The 17,406-nt window shown below is 48.7% G+C and overlaps 1 protein-coding gene across 3 annotated transcripts in view; it reads right to left on the bottom strand.

Moving 5' to 3' along the window:
* Ir25a (ionotropic receptor 25a) overlaps positions 1–17,406 on the bottom strand; it is a 62,165-nt gene that overhangs the window by 21,139 nt on the left and 23,620 nt on the right. For all 3 annotated transcript variants that reach the window (XR_005093170.1, XM_037212378.1, XM_037212377.1), the window contains 6 exons: positions 14,447–14,628; positions 13,687–13,804; positions 11,564–11,794; positions 11,212–11,409; positions 10,626–10,825; positions 8,035–8,173 (listed from right to left, as the gene is read on the bottom strand). Coding sequence is in view for 2 of the 3 variants with exons in the window: in XM_037212378.1 (XP_037068273.1) it covers positions 8,035–8,173; positions 10,626–10,825; positions 11,212–11,409; positions 11,564–11,794; positions 13,687–13,804; positions 14,447–14,628 (1,068 nt within the window). In the remaining variant the exon portion in view is untranslated. The remainder of the gene's footprint in view (positions 1–8,034; positions 8,174–10,625; positions 10,826–11,211; positions 11,410–11,563; positions 11,795–13,686; positions 13,805–14,446; positions 14,629–17,406) is intronic.

The following is a 17,406-nucleotide window of genomic DNA, read 5'->3' as shown; positions in this document are numbered from 1 at the left end:
AACATGAGTTGGGCTGATCCCGCACTGTAACATGAGTTGGGCTGATCCCGCACTGTAACATGAGTTGGGCTGATCCCGCACTGTAACATGAGTTGGGCTGATCCCGCACTGTAACATGAGTTGGGCTGATCCCGCACCGTAACATGAGTTGGGCTGATCCCGCACTGTAACATGAGTTGGGCTGATCCCGCACTGTAACATGAGTCGGGCTGATCCCGCACTGTAACATGAGTCGGGCTGATCCCGCACTGTAACATGAGTCGGGCTGATCCCGCACTGTAACATGAGTTGGGCTGATCCCGCACTGTAACATGAGTTGGGCTGATCCCGCACTGTAACATGAGTTGGACTGATCCCGCACTGTAACATGAGTCGGGCTAATCCCGCACTGTAACATGAAACGTCCGTCGTCCTGTATTCAACTGTCGTTACGTCTTTGCCGTTACTTCCTTCAAGTAAGCCTTTTGTGGTAAAAAGGAAAGTGTTAAAAATCTGATGAAAGTAGCAAGACAATAAAGCAGCACAAATCCATCAACTGGGACTCAAGCTGAAAACCTGCGCGAACAATAAGAATCTGCCTCTTTTTCTGCTTCGGTTGGAGTTAGAGCCTTTTCGGCCAATGGTAGCTGTTACAGAGTTATGGGATGAAGGAGAGTGGGAAGTGGTGGGGCAAGACTGCAGGCATCTGAGAGCTGTCTGCTTACGAGACTTACCCCATACAAAAATATCTGCCTCTTCGGGACATGGTTCTTTGGGGTATGTTCGGGCTCCCGCGCGGGCTCCCTCCAGGAAGGCACTCATGGCTGATGTGTACAGCTCGCTGCGGACGAAGCAGCTCCCTCCGGAAAGTATGGGTTTCCAGGGTGAAGCGCGAACAGGAAATAAGAGCGGGCTATAGGTTACTGAGGACAGTTTGCAGCTGTCGTTAATCTCGTGAAGCGTATGTGTGCTGAGGCTCGTTGGAACGGGTGATGACTATACGTCTGGAAGCATTTTATTGCCCAGCGTCCACTGCAGGTCGACGGCCAAAAAACGAGCCACTCACGAGCACAGGATCGGGCATGATGAGAGGCCAGGAGCGATGGCCCTGCCGCTGCCGCCGGCGGCATTTTCACCCGATTAGAAGGAGACTACCAGGACACTGATGGATCGTTTGCGAACACCGTGCGCCACGGCTGCCCAAGCCGGTAACGGACCGGCTCGATTTGGCTGATTGGGCGCGGTGACCGGCCATGTGCGTTAACGCCGCCGGTCCTGGAAGGCCATCGCGGTAGAGTGACCCGCACTATTAGCCCAGCGGACGTGGGCGCATTCCCGGCACTCGGCCCCACTCTCAGCGAGTGCAGTGTTGCTCGTCGGTCGCCCCGGCAGCGGCTGGTTGTCGATCCCGCCGCTAAATGGCGCATCGGCCGCGCGCGCGCCGCGCCTCCGCATGAGCGCGTCTGCAGCTTGGTGATACCGGTGGTAGGTGTTGAAGAACCGCGAACAAGAGGCATTGTGGTAAGGCGGCATCGTGAACAGACGGAACCATGGATAGATGGGACCGTGGACAGAACTGTAGATAGATGGGACCGTGGACAAGCGAGACCGTGGATAGCCGGTCGCTCGGTCGCCAATCGGCTATCTCATCGGGTGGTAGACAGGGGAGAGCGTAAGAGGCGCGGAGCGAGTGGGCGCGACGCTGGATATGAGGCACCATGGACGAGCAGGGCGGTTGACAAGCGAGGCTCTAGAACGGCGGGGAGCAGACATGCGGGATAGCGAGGCAATGAAAGGCTGAAACGATTCACTGCCTGTACAGAGGGACAAGCTTGATCGTAGACAGGGGGGACTGCACACAAACGGCACTATGGACATAAGGACCACCAGACGATGTTACAATGGACAAGTGAGTAGTGGGCATGCGGTGCAATAAACAGGCGGGGAGGGGGGACAGTGAACGGGAGAAACACCCATCGGAACCGGAGGAGAGGTCGGCCGCAGGCACTGAAATTCCAAGTTTAGTGTCTCTGGGTGCCAAGTTTTAAGACCCCGCACACATGGAATTTCAAGTCGTCAACGAAGCGTGCCCTGAACAAATACCTGATCGGCCGAGGCTTGAGATAATGTGTACACAGCAGAAATGCAACGAAGCGCCCTCATGGAAAAAGAACGAGGTTCTCCTATTCTTCTTTTCCTGGACTGCTTTGCTGGCTCGAAGAATCGAGCGCGGCTTTCGCCAGAATCTAGTCTGCATGAAAACTGAGCAGTGAACACAAAAATGTTGATGCATATCTCCACTTTCCATCCTTTTACATTTTGGTAATGAGCTGAGCAGAATGCTTTGCTACTCAGCTTAGCTCTTAAAAAGTTTGACTTTGATGTTTATTTCGAGTTCAGAAAGACCCAATAATGCACGAGGACTTGGTCTGAAGTTGATTGAATTCTACATGTTCCCGCCGTCTCGATCTTCGATGCGATTGAGTTACGTTCCTTTCTCGTCCTGATGAAGCCGGTCAGGGCAGATAAAAGTTTCGGAGATCAGCCGTCTCGAAAATTAGGCGAATGGCGCGCTGTCGTCAACGGACGGGCGGCAACTGGAGAGCTCAGTCTGAGATTTTTCAGCAGGGCCGTGCTGTCACCCGGCCCGCGATCAACGCTGAGTGCGGGGCCGCGGCCAGGGTGAGACACAATAGGGGGCCCAGCACGTGCGCAGCCAGGCACTCCACTAACGCCACCGGGAATCAAGGCAGCCTGTGCAAACGTTAGGCAGCGTTTCACGGGACCACGATACCCTGTCAACCCTTCGTGCGGAAAGCGTCTCTGGAAGACAACCGTTGAACCGAAAACAACGCGAATAACATCTGGGTGCCAAGAGAATTAAACACGGCGGGGAGCTTCGTCGCTCGGTTGTTGTATGTCGTTCGTCGAAGATAGGATGAAATCAGATGGTTCAAAATCAAGTCAGAAGATGAAACAAGATCACTAAAATTATTATTTTCTATTTCAGTCATGTTTATTTAGTTTCGGAAATCATTCTGATTTATAACATTTTAAATCTTTTTCAATATTGTCTCTAATTGGAACCATCAAACGATTGGTTTTAGGGTAGGGGCTAAATGCGGTTCTTATCCAGACCAATGTCTTCACAAACTCCATGACGTGGGCGCTTTAATCATTGTCAATTGTCTTGTCACTGCTCAGCTTGAGTTGAGCGATGTCAGCTGACCTCAGTTCAGTGTTCTAGGATTGCCAACTTTGGATGTAAAGCAACACCCTGTGAGGAGGAATTTTTTACTCCTTTGCTACATGCATGACGTGAATTTTTTACTCCTACCTGACATTGTCTAACCACTCATACCAAACCTGTATTTCCCTTTCAGAGGTTTTAAGGCATCATCTAAAACTGAGGTCGCTTGAAACCAACAAACATAAACAAGACTATACAGAACTTGAACGTCCATGACTATATCCTGCCTCACCTACATCTTAGTCATGCCTAAGTATGCACAGAGCAAGGGCACCAGGTACCTTCAAGCCCGAAAGCTTCAACGACTCCAGCCGCTGGCATGTATCAAAGTTGGTTTATTTACAAAATGCATCACAATTGTGAACTGTCTGCCAAATAAAATGTTTTCACGCATCTCCAATCTTTGGGGGTCACACCACGTAACCATCGCAGCAAAGCAAAGCCTGATACAAACACCAGCCAAGCCAGGTAGATAATTTTACTCTACGTATTTGTTTTACCCGAAGAAACTTGGCCACTAAACTGTACAACTCCCGAAATGTAGGCGTGAAAATTCAAGAAATGTGTGCTAAATAAAATCTTGAAACTGAATATCACAATTTCAGCACTAATTTTCACCCATTTTTAGTCAAGTTAGTTGATCACGAAATGTTGCCAAACAACTCGGCTTATCTAGATACTGGTGTTTTTCTTGGTCTCATACGAGTGGGCTACAGCTTTATTTTTCCTTTCTTTCCGATTATCTTTAAATACATCATCTATGGCTTTAAGTGTTGACCACTTTTTCTTCAAAATGTCCCAATTGCAAACTTGCGTATATTTCATTCGTAACTTGGATTAATTCCCCAGCCGCCCAAACATATTTGATATGCACCCGAGAGCGAACAATGCATAGTGAATAAAGGAGACAATTTGAAGCACGGGACTTATTTTTACCGCCCGTTTTGCCCTGTTAAACCCCAGTCAGCCGTTTTTGGGTCATGGCGGGGCTCAATAATGTTAAATCTAACCCACTTTAGTTTCACTATCTCACCACGTTACATTTTCCTGCTTTGATCTTGCTACATATAGGTTTGGGACAGACCTGGCGCAGCTAATGCAGAAGTGCTTGGTAGAGAAATTCTGCCCTATGAAACTTTTCTTATGCATGCATCCTCTTACTCATTTTGCATTTTAATCTTGAGGATTGGAGGGCATGGAGGGCATTGGAGGGCACATTTATATTTTGTGGATGGGTTGGATGACCCTGTCTGTCAGCAAACCATGCGAAAGATGCTGACTTTTCCTGTGCGGAGGAGAAGGAAGCCTGACCTTAAAAAGCCCAGTAAGTTTCTCCCGTGGGGCAACTAAATGCTTACCTTGCCAGTTTCAACACACGACGTGTAACCAGATTTAGTCATGTTCCGCTTTGAGTTATCAAGTTTTGTTCATAGGACAAATTATGTTGTCACAAGGCATACAATTGTTCTATGTTGTTCCATACTCTTGATAACTTCCCTCAAATTTGTTGAGATGGTCTCTTATGTCTGCTTCAACAAGATGTTGTCCATAGTTGCCGTGGTTTTCTGACCGGTAAATGACTGTACTGTGGTTATGCGCTATATTTTTTTTAACCCAGGAATACCCTAAGCTGCATAGCAGTTACAATATGAAGTGGATATTAGATTGTAGGAAAAAGTGTGACCATTCCATTTAAAATGTGAAGCAAACATCTCAAACTTTAAGTTTTGGTAAATGAACAACAAAATATAAATGGGTGCCTTTGCTGCAGCTGAAAAGGCTACCAGCATAACTGGTTTTGTGACCATCTATAAGTTATGTTTTATTTCGAGAAGAGAGAATGTTTTGTGGAGCACGCCCTCTATTCCCTTAGATGGAGGCTAACGATGACGGCCAGAATAAGTTGTTCAAAGTGATTTCAGGGGCTTTTATTTGCGTGTTGTTAATTTTGTCTGGTGTCAACAAGCTGACACAAACGAATTGAACCAAAACACAAGTTGAAACCACCCACAAATAAGATTCATCATGTTTTTATCACAACTGCTGCTGGCAAGAAATAGATGAGGTGAGTTGAGGTGATATTCCACATACGCGTGACTCTGAATTAGGCGAAGTTGGTTAATTGCATGACAAGCGACAGAAGAAATTTTGCAAGAATCAGTGACTCACAAATGTTGCTGTGATATAAAAATGTTAGACAGGATGAGATAAGGTGAGGCTTCTTTAGGTTGGGCTTAGTTAGGTTAATTTCATGCAAATAAGCAATGACATTTTGCAAGAAACAGTGACATAATATTCATGTTTCCAGACCCTATCTTAACAGAGGCCAAAGGCATGTCTGTGGTGTTTGGTTTGGCAATGTGCTGATGTGCAGGAGTCCGGGGCTTTTTTGTTTGAAGTGCCTTATGCTTGCCGATTTTTAGTGTTGTCGTTGTCGTTGTTTTTGTTGTTGAATTCCTTTGCTTTGTTCTGTGTTAAAAAAATCCTATGGAAGGGAAGTGCAAAGTGCGACATCAAAATATTGATGTCACATATTTTGTATGTTCATTACACTACTACGAAATTGCTATTCTTTGATGCATTCTGTTTCACTGTAATGACAAGACGTTACAAAAACATTTTTGTCATGTTTCTGGTATAACTTCCATGCCAAGCTGAGATGTATGTCTGCTTGCTGAAGCATCTGCCATAGACTCATAAGTTCCAACCCTTGTGAATGCAATTTTTCACCCCTATACGGTCTTTTTGCGGTGGAAATTTTTCACTCCCACCCTGGTTCAAAAGCGATTCTAACTCACCGGCTCAGTTCTGAATACGACCTCAAGCTCGCTCGTAGCGGGTGTTAACGTTATTTCTGTGACTCACTAATTTATAGGTAAAAATCATAGCATCTTGCTATTAGAAATGTGACTCATTCCGACAGAGACTGCGCAAGAATTCATGGGAGGCCAAGGGACTGGCGGAGAGAATAACATGCTTTTCCTGTGGTTCCGTTCTTTATCATTTCACATCTATCCCAAAGAACCACGATTTAGTTAGCAAAGGTAATAAGTGCGGAGGAGAACGGCCTTCCGGTGGTCCGTGGGTCGATCCAAACAGATGACATACTGGCTTCATCAGAGTGACGAATATACGTGTAGCAAATTTCCACCTAGCCGTCGTGCACCACCATAACTAAATCACAGCAGCAACTGCGACAGTTGCTCGGGCAATAACTACTTGTATAACAAGTCACAATCGTTCGCGCACGAAAAGCGCTGCCCTGTGTCTAAGTACAGGCCATAAATGCCCGTCTAAGTGCTATCTCTGCATATCAGCATCTAAGGCACCCAGGGCGGCACGAGACGCTGCGCGTCACGTGACCAATGGTCGTCCCATTCGCTATGCGCTGATACATTTTGCCTGGTGGAAATGTAGCCGACCCATGCACAGCGGACGGAGCGTCGGACGGCTGTATACAACGCTACCGCATAAAGCCGATTTGCCACGCCCTGCCAGCAACAATGGGACCGTGCGGTGAAAACAATGGTCCCAAGCGGCCTGCATACTGATCGCCATCCGCCACTCATCCATCGCTGTCCGCTGCCTTGCCGCCATTGGACCGGTCGCTCCAAAGCCACAGCCTCCGCGCCGATAGCCGTGGCGCTTTGTGTAAATGTGTGCGCATGTGCATGGGTGTCGGTGCGGGGGCGGTTGCGGGCGCGGGTGTGGGTGTGGTTGTGGGTGTGGGTGCGGGTGCGAGTGTGGGTGTGGGTGTGGGTGTGGGTGTGTTTGAAGTTTAACAGATGGTATCACAGGACATGGTGTCAGCTAATAAACCGACAACTCATTTCTCATGTTTGCTTTCATGCTCCTGTGCTGAAATGCCGAAATGCACGGTAGCGGACAGGGGTGCAGTCGTCGTCGTAATGACCCTCAGATTGAGAGGACCAGGAAACGGACAGAGTTTACTAGGGATAGATATTTTGTAGCCCCCTGTCCGGCGTCAGCTAACGTGAGAGGTAGCGATGTTATTAACATTAACGCATCGATAAACACGGTGACAAATTAACCATATATGTGTCTTGGTGGATCACACAGTACAGCTGGTGTCAGAGGAGAAAGACTTGGCTGATGTGTTCATCGGACTCAGAGCTAGTGCAGTATAGCTTGGTGCAGTGCGTTTTCGTCAGAGCGACATGACCTATCCACATTTTTGGCAATGGCCTTAAGATCAGCCGACGATGCAAGCTTACAGCCAGGTGTTAGACATAGTGGTCACCTGGCAACGTCCATATGCCCTATGAGCTGACTTGATTCCCTTACTGAGGTCATGAAGCTATACTCCAGGCTGGATTCCACATAATCGTATGCTATGGGTGGGTGGAGTGCACCTGATTTGGGCCATTTTTCCGTACTTCAACCTGGAAATATTTACTTGCCCTTTAGAGGGCAAGCAAATTTCTAGAGGGCAAATAGAGGGCAATAGGGCGATAGGGCTATAGAGGGCAAGTAAACCACTGTCTAGAAAGTCACGACGGAGCCCAAGCTATCCTTTGGAGGGCAGATTTTAATAGATTTCAGTACGCTGAGCATATTGGTGGCCGTGCATCCAGCAGCAGCATCCAGCACTCTACTTTAAAACGATTTCCTTATTCCAGCGCACAGAAAGCTAGTGACTGCACAAGTACATTGGTATGACGAGATAGTAGAGTGCGTATTAGTTTCAAACACCGCACAAATGTCATGTGCACTGAAATTTATCGCATTGTTTTCTCAGCAAACCTGTAGCATGGTCTTTATGGTTTCTTTCCTCAGGTACTAACCTGCGGCGTCAAGGAAGTCATGCAAAACCACAGACTCTCCTTGATGCTGAACTCCCTTTTCTCGTCATCCTCCAGGTACTTCTCCTTGTTGTTCTGATAGCTGTAGGGACTGAAGCGATCGAAGACATAGAGCAGAATGCTGAAAAACAGGGACGGGCGTCAATCAATAATCACTTCTTGGCGTCAGGCGTCTCTCCACGCTGCCCCGGGTCTCTGCCGGGCCTCGCCGGCTGGGATTTACGCGCCATTGGGCTCCCGCCACGGTCCGCCGTGCCCGGAAGCGCGCTGCGGTGGTGACATCTATTGGCGAGGAGGGAAAGTGTGCCCGTGGTAGAGGAGGAACGTGGTGCATGGTCGTCAAACTAAAGTAATGGACGGAGACACTACTGTCTCTTTCTAGACGTTCGTTCAGTGTAGACATTTGCTGGCGCGAGCTCCTCGTTGGACTATGGCCCGGTTGCGAGCTGCGCATTGCTATAAACTGTATGCTTGACCTGCACAATGATTCTTTCATCCCGCGCGTGCAGCCGTAAACGCATCAGCTGTCAAAAAAGACATATAGCTGATCGAAAAACATTTACATCTTGCATAGCTTTCGTTCATTCTGTCCCCTCATGCTGTAATGCGGCCAACTCAGTCAGAGATGAGGTCGGCTGTGAGTCACACACCTGCCCCGGGACTGCAACAGTAAATGCCAAAAGCATGAAGACATTCATGGATAACATTCCTTCCACGAGATGCGCCCACTACCCACGTGGCTGTGCTCATACCCGCCCGATTTCCAGTCTTGATCAGCTGTATCCATCCGCTGCCTACCCGTTTGCATCTGTCCGAGCACTTTGGTTGTAGGTTGTGGAATAGCCCCAAGAAACTTCACACCCAAATCTTTTTTGACGTCGATGATGGTAAAAGAAGTGTCAGTTGAGCTGACTGTGATGAAAGTAAGATCTGGTTCCATTCTTCATTTACTTATACCCGTACTCCTACTCCTGATTTCTTCAAAATTTTAACCAAATCAAGCCTGTTACCTCTTCCATTGGGTTTGGTACCGATGGGTTTACCCAACTGGTAAAGTCATCTACTGCCAAACCACCTGAAAAAGCGCTTGAATGAAACCCGCTCTCACATCTTGTTTATAACACCGACTCGCCGCGCCCAGCAACACGGCCACCAATCGGAACGCCGTGAGCTGCCGCTGTTCAGCTACCGATCAGAACACAGTGAGCTGCCGCTGTTCAACTACCGATCAGAACACCGTGAGCTGCCGCTGTTCAGCTACCGATTACGCTATCAGTGACGTCCACATCCTGACGCATGGGCGGACATGGTGTCGTTAGTTTATTTTTCATGAGACCGGCAACAAATTAAGATTGTAGGCTTCCGTATGCAAAACACTGAAGCTGTTAGTACGGCCGTCGAAGAGAACAGCGCGCCTTTCGGTAGGCTATAGTAGGTTTGAAACAGGTCCCAAAGCTCCATGCACATAAGAGCACCCTTGTTGCCCCGTGTAGACATGATTTGAGGAGAGCCTGTCTAAAACAAACATTTAGGTTAAACAACTCAAAATAATTAAATTTAGTCCAACGCTTTGACTCGCAATGGCCTAGTCACACGTAAGGCAATCAAGAGCCAGGCGTGAAGAGCAGCCCACTAGCCAATCTGTTTGGATCGCTTTGGACTGTGACCTGCTTGCCTTTCCCTCTCCTCGGACTGCGACCTGCTCTCTTTCTCTCTGTCTTTGGCAAGCTTATCAGATCGGTCGGCAGCCAATACAGCGGCGAAAGATGGCGCACTGCACGTGTGCCAGGCGGCGTTCAATCAGCTGACATCGATTATGGGAACGACCGGGTGCGGCCGGCGGACGCCATCCATCCGGCTCCTTTATAGCTCATCGCAGGCGCATTCTTTCCGGCCGGGTGCACGGATGCGCGCTTTATCACGAGTTAAGCACAGAGCTAAGTCACGAGGACTGCTCAGGGACCATTATCCGACGAACCTGTCTGGACAACTGACCTTGTCATGCATTCTTCCATGGCCAAGCTTGTATCGAAGCAAGATGGTTGAGCTTAAGGGGTTTGGGCCGCTTTTAAGCACTGCATTTTGCGCCACGAGAATAATTCCGGTGAATGCATTGCCAGCGTTTGGTAGAAAAGGCCGTTTTCCTGGCTGGTATCTAGAACCAAACTATCGAACCACATGCCTGGTGTCAAGATTCTTCAAATTTGAGGAAGCCAGCTGTGGCGCAATGATCATGAGTTGTGTGTTTAATCTCTATTTCATAACACGAGCCAAATAACCTTTTGCTCATCACTGTAATTTAACCGTAGCGCAATCTCATTTCCGGCTGGTCAAAGCGAACCATCCCTTCCATTTTTTCTAAATCATAAGATCACCACATGCATTAAAAAACAGCCAAGGCAGAAATGACACAGAAGGTGTGGCGAAAAAATGTCGAGAGAAAAAAAGATAGAGCAAGCTCGAACCACAACAACTGGCCGCGACTTCACCAAACGCAGTAAAAGGCCCCTGCGTAGGGTTTACTTGCGACGGGAATGGCTCCCATCGCAAACTGCAGGCCCCGGTGCACCCACCTGGTGACGAAGTACGCTCCGAGAATGCAGCCCCAGACGTCCGTCTCCAACACTGTCAGGAACTTGAAAAGGGATGGCGTAGCCTTCGGCTTCTTCATAAGAATGGTTATGCCCACCAGGTCGTAGTAGGGAATGGTGAAATCGACGACGTTCTCTCGCTCCGCCATCACGGACAGCGCCGATAATGCGATATCCGCCTTCTGCGAGCAGGCCGGTACAGTGGCGGGCTAACTTCAAAATATTTTTATGAACATCGCTCGTTTCTATTTATTACTGCTTTTATAAATCAAACATTGCTCGTTTCTGCTCATTACTAATTTTATAAACCAGACATTGCTCGTTTCTGTTTATTACTACTGTTATAAACCAGACATTACTCGTTTCTGCTTAGCAGTGCGCCTGTATGCACCAACCATAAATGTGATCTGAATAGCGTAGCGTAGCTATGCAGCATAAGCGTATTAATATGTAAACATACTGCTGTGAAGTGCTGTGCTGTGAAGCAGAAGTCACAAGCTATCAAAAGTACGGTGTGCATAAACACCCGTCGTTTCCTACCCATAGCTGCTGCACTCTCGGTACTAACCTTGTCCACCAGCTCGCGGATCATGCCGTTCCATTCATTGTTCTCGTCCATCACGCCATATTTTCCGTCCTCCACTTCGTAGATATCGTACTCAAAGTTAAGAATTTCCTGGATGTCGTGAAGCAGCTCGATACAATACCCATCAAAAATCGTCTTTCCGTTTGCATCTTTGCCCTTCTTGATAATGAATGGTGGTTGCTGTAACAAATAACGTGTTACTAGCGTCGATGATGGGCTTGGAGCTACACCCGACGGTGTGAAGATCGGACACGTGCAGTGTAGCATCCCTGGCAACTGTGGGCTGGTACTAACACTACACAACTTCCGGAAGGCGATGCCTCCTGCAGCTTACCTCTAGCGTAACAATCTTGTAGACTGTAACCGCCTTGAAGCTGTTGAAGGCCTCCTGGTTGAGTTCGCTGAATTCGCCGACCGGAGTTCCGGTTGTGTAAATGCCGACGGCGTCGCGGCTGACCACGCGGGAGGAGAGGATGTGCGTCTTGAACAGCTTCATCGAGAACTCCATGTGTGACATGCCGTTGGATGTCAGCGCCATTTGCCCGTACGTGTCCGCGACGCTGATCTGGCGATGACGCACTGCTCTTAGCACTGGGAGGTTCGCAGTCGCGAGAAGAACGGCCGACCACGCCACGCATCTTTCCAAGCAACAGGCTTTGGTTTGCTTTGCTATGGGCGTGACCCACAACTCAAAAGAGAAAATTCAGGAGGATTTGTGCGTGTGTGCGTTCGCCTGTAAGGAAAGGTGAAGAATGTACTTGTAGCTGTGGTACGCTGGTCTGTTGTTTACTGTACAAAGTGTACCAAGCCATGCGTCAGAGCCTTCTCCTGCGAGACGCGATCCTCGTGCTTTAGACTCTGCGCTTCAGGCACTCTGGAAGTCGGTGAAAATACACAGAGAAAATGAAGCCCTCTATCAAAACGTACGCACTTAGCGACCGCAAATATCGATCCCACTCCAAAATGTGTGGAAGTTGTGTCATATGCAGTTGGTTTTTGTCTAAGTGTCTCCCCAATACTGCTGCGTTTTCGACTCCTGCCTGCAACAGAGTCTGCCGTAAATGAGATTCCGTAGACTTGACGTATAAGTACGACGTGGAGTGGCATTACTTGACTTGTGAGTATGACGTGGAGCGACATTTCTTGGCGCCATCGCGCATCATTTCGGAAAACAATGGGGCGTGACATCCTTCCAGGGACTAATAGAAGCGTCGAACTGGTCTACTGACTCTGACAGGCTGCGGTCAATCCTCAGCGCCCTGATGTCATCAGCAGCGATGGGAGCGTCGAACTGGTCTACCGACTCTGACAGGCTGCGGTCAATCCTCAGCGCTCTGATGTCATCAGCAGCGATGGGAGCGTCGAACTGGTCTACTGACTCTGACAGGCTACGGTCAATCCTCAGCGCTCTGGTGTCCTCAGCAGCGGGAATGGTTCAAGCTGAACTACTTGTATCAAGGAATACCTGAACAAAAGCGTACTTCATTGCCCAGAAGCACGGAGAGCATATTACAACAGGCATAAAACGCGATATTAACATTAGTGCATTTGCAGCAAAGCCAGGCAAATGAAGCTCGACGCCATTGAGTGACACAAATGTTGATTTAAAAGGGCAGATGCAGGATGGACTGAGAAATAAACTCAGATTTGCAATCCTCAAATGTTCTTGCTGGTCCGCAGCAACGTGTGTGGATGGTACGCTTTGAGTTCATTGCGCGTTCCATTGCCTCCGCGATTCGTGGAACGTTCATCGCCCATCTAACAGCGCTTCATAGACTGTGCCGCATTACCCTACTTGACTCACTTAGACTGTACCGCATTACAGGCCTCTGTGTAATACGGTACAGTCCGTGACTTTTCGGGCATTCGGATCAGAGCCCTTCCGACCAGTAATGATGATTTCAGGGCTCTGTTATAGCTCTGAAATGGACTGGATAAGGATTAGGCGGAACCACATACACCCGAGAGGCCAACCGCCGAGTATAGCTCGCGCAGGGTATGCTCTGCTCTGCGGGGTGTGATTTGGGTGCCCGGTCGGGTCCCCCTCAAAGGTGCCTCTCGACCCACTTGTGGCTGGCGCATGCAGCGTGACTGGCACAAACAGGATGTCCTGATAGGGCGCCCCACTTGTAGAGGCGGCAGAGGATAAGAAAGATGAGGAAAAATGATAAAGGACAGGACATTGCAGGAAAGAGGATAACAAAGAGAAAGAAAAGAAGATGAAGCAAGGAAGAGGGTGAGAAGGCCGGACGTTCATGACCATGTTTTAGGCATATACGTTGATCGTTCAGCATCCACGACATATGAGTACGCATTCAAGGGAATATGTCCTTACGTCCAATCCGAAACATAATCCCGAGAAAAGTTCGGAGATTAACCGAAATGTAAATGGGGAAGACGTCTTGTGTCCCCAGCTGCAGACAGACAGTCCTTAATCTAGAACACCCTAATGCTCACTCTTTGAAGCGCACCCATCAGATCCAGGTTGGTCCTGGTTTGCCGGTCTCCATTTTGGTAGGCTTCGCAGGTGGGCACCGAGTAGTCGCTGGGAAACTGGCCAGCCACCATCATGTCGCTGTGGGACACAGAGAGCGCTGCTGAACGGCTTCCTGTAGTGCATCCTAGTTGTCATTCAGTTTTTTTCTCATATGAGCGATGCAAAATTGCGTAGCCGTCTGTTGAGACCGAATACAGCTTTCAGGGATGCCGAGTTGGGTACCCAGCAGAAGCCACAGATGGCGGCGTGGACGCTGATCGGGGCGCCACCTGTATCAATGGCGCCTGCATCTTATGTTGAAAGGAGCTGCCGTGGGGCGGTGAAGTTCGTCCGTGAGCATTTAAATGCACATATTTCAAACTGTGTCACTCAGCCATATTTTTCAAGAGTGCAAGCCTTGACAAAGTAGCCAACATGGGCTTTTCTACAAAATGTATCAGTTTTTTAGTTTCCCTTCAAAATATCTCTGAACACACACTTGGCTTGACTTTTAAACTGGATGAACTTAAGGTGTCTTAATCTTTGATACGCTGGAGGGGACTGCATTCTGTACGACGTTACAAATCGTCCACCAGACCTGCCAGTCTCATCCGCTCGGCGGCGATCGCCGTCAGGGCCCCGGTCGGTGATCGCCGTCAGGGCCCCGGACGGCGATCCTATCCTGTCGATGGTCCTGATCACAGCTGAACGCCTAGCTCGCACCGCAGTCCATTTACTCACTTGACCGCCTGGATAGCCTTCCGCGTCAGGTCGAAGTAAAAGGCGGCGTCGATGCGTGGCTCAGCCGACAGGCCCTGGTTGACCTTGAGCGCCTCCAGCCGCTGCTGGGCGGCTGCTGATGGGTTCGGTACGATGTGGATTACCGTGGCATTGGTGCAGGCGCACTGTACAGGGTCCGTGTCCTGAGGGAGAGTGCAGCCGGGTCACAGCGCAGGCGCACGGTGAGGTTCACGGGCCCGGCGCGGTGTGGATCACCGGCCAATTGCCATGTATGCGTTGCATCGGGTCTGTGTCCTGACGCAAAATGTAGCACAAGCCACAGCTGTTGGCAGATATCATGGAAGTGCAGGCGAAGGACAGGTGTGCGTGCGGCCCGTGCGTGTTGCAAAGATCTGGTATTCATAACACGAGGCTACGCTCGTTCTTATGCCTAGCACGTCGTTACAAATGGCTTGACACTGTGAAACGAATTGCGCAGTTATAAAAAGACAATCAAACTTTCTCGCTAACAAAAGAAACGTGGAACTCATCGATACGGGGCCACGCGTAAAGGAGGAAACATACGTCGAGTTTTTGGTTCCGTAAAAACGAAGCTTGGGCATATACACGGACGACAAAACATAAAAAATATGGGTGAGGCTGGGACAACCCAATTGTAACTCAGCTTGCTCCATGCATGATCATATGGTGAATATCATAGCGATGCCACAAGTGGGAAGCCATAACCCGCGTGGCCCCGCTGCTTAAACATTCCCTATCTTGGGTACATGAGCTGATGTCATGACTGACAGCCACTGCTTCAAATACGCCTGCAGCAACGCTACTGCTGCTTAGCCACGAAGTAGTGAGTGTACCAAAGCGGACACCCTGTCGCGGTGCCTATGGCGAGTGAGGAGCGCTGGTAGTGGAATATGAAGACGTTCTAACGAACATGACCATTCATTTCGGTGAGATTCTCAGTGACGCTATTTTATTTTTTGTTTGGCTGATAGCATTTCTAGAAAAGTTGGTCGCATTTTACAGAATAGTCTGCTATCGCGTGTGGCAGGTGTGCGGGGGCGTTGTAGCACATTTTTTTTTCGCAGCACTAGGAAGTGAATGAGGAAGATGACAGAAAAACAGGTTAAGACAAACATCATTGGTGCTTTGTCTCGGAATGGCGAAGTATCAGACAGGAAGGCTCTGCACCTGGAATGTAGCCAATGCGAAGTGAGTCCTCGATCAGGCCTCAACAGACCCACGGACCGGTTAAGTTTCAGCAGTCTAGAAAAGGATCCAGACTCCTTCAATTAATTTCAAGAATACACATTGTATGTACACCACTGTCACAACACCACACCGATCCCACCCCAGCCATTCTGTTTGATTTCAGCCATTCCGCGTTGTCCATCCATAGAGTAAACTGATGTTCCTGTTGTCCACAGGTACGCCTCGCGAGAGCGCCATTGCGGTCAAGCCCGTCAGTAAACAACTCCACCACGTCAGGTCACAGACATAGGACGACGCCTCTTTTCTGCACCCACCCGAAGTTGGGGAGACACGCACGGCGGAATAGACATGAAACTGGACGGAAAATGGGGGAAACTATCTTTTTTTAATTTGCGTTGCATTTTTATTTCAAATGTACTTTGAGCACAGTGGGCAAGTGTGTTCATGGAAAAGCATATTCGTTCTGGTGTATATTGGTCAGAGTGAATGGTCCTCCTCCTGTGCGGTATGCAGGACCCAACCTGCATCGTTTTAGGGCCAACATGTGGTATTCGAGACCTGGGCTAAATGGCCTAAACGACCACATCCTGGTTAATTAATTACCTTACCATGGACCAGGAATTGTTAAATTCTTATATCGTTTTGTAAATTTTAGTTCACCCATACTATGCAGTCGTAATCACGTTATTCTTCTCCCTGGTTGTTTAGTTTGGCATAGATTGATAAAACTACCCTCAAAACAGCCTGTTCATTGCTAACGCGCGACGTTGCGGAGCCGGCTGTGCACATCGACCCTAAACTCTGCCATGTCGCGTCCCTCTGCCATCAAACGACGTGCTGGTCTTTTACTTGCGCCCCGGATTGCCTAGACCTGGACTTGAGTTTTTTTTTTTTTGGCGACTTGTGATTCTACGTTCTTCATGGTGATTCATTGGGTAGATTAATTCTGGTGACATTACGCTGTTCCAGGAGGCCACCGCTTCAGGGGAGGTCGCGTGTAAGTAGCTCACAAATATCACGGAGGATTTTCTACGGAACTTTGTTACCTGTTGCTGACTTGGTTATAGTAGTACAATTAATGATTGCGATTATAAAGCCCATTAGAAGCGTCACAGCATCGTCGAGCCATCAAGGCCAAACAATTTCTGGTGTACATGTTGGGTCGAGTTGGCCTGCACCTTGCTTGTGGAGCAGCACTGCTTCATGTCACGTGATAATATTAGTTTTAGAGAAAAGACGTAATTACGTTGGCACAATATAAAAGATATACCGCATGAATGCAGATAAAGCGCCGCATACTTTTTTCGTCGTAGCATAAAATATCTTGCTCTTAATGAAACAATCCTTTTAAGAGCTTGTCCAGGAGGCCCCCATATTTTCCTGTGCGTGTATGTACGATTGTAACAGCTTCCGTGAGGGTCTCCTAGCACTATGTGTAAGCAAGACTGATGCGTGCCCCTGTGACTTGCTCTAACTGCCGTTGTGTGTCGCTCGGCAGTGTTGAATGCACCGGCTGCACCTAACTGATTTGTCAAGAACTGTGATCAAGTTTAAATTCAAGCAGCGACAGCTGAAGCGCAAAAGCGTGTTAAGAGTTTAATGCAAGTCCCCAAGCAAACTTTACAGTTGCCGTATGCTGTGGAAGCAGCGAAGCGACGATCATCGCTATCGGACCGCCCGCATGCGTCCTTGTCTACCCGTCACACGCGCACATCGCCATCAACTGTCGAATCCGTGATGTGATGCGTACT

This window comes from Pollicipes pollicipes, unplaced genomic scaffold, assembly GCF_011947565.3.
Source record: "Pollicipes pollicipes isolate AB1234 unplaced genomic scaffold, Ppol_2.1 Scaffold_3087;HRSCAF=3621_pilon_pilon_pilon, whole genome shotgun sequence".
NCBI lineage: Eukaryota > Metazoa > Arthropoda > Thecostraca > Pollicipedomorpha > Pollicipedidae > Pollicipes > Pollicipes pollicipes.
This window is presented reverse-complemented; position numbering and strand designations above follow the sequence as displayed.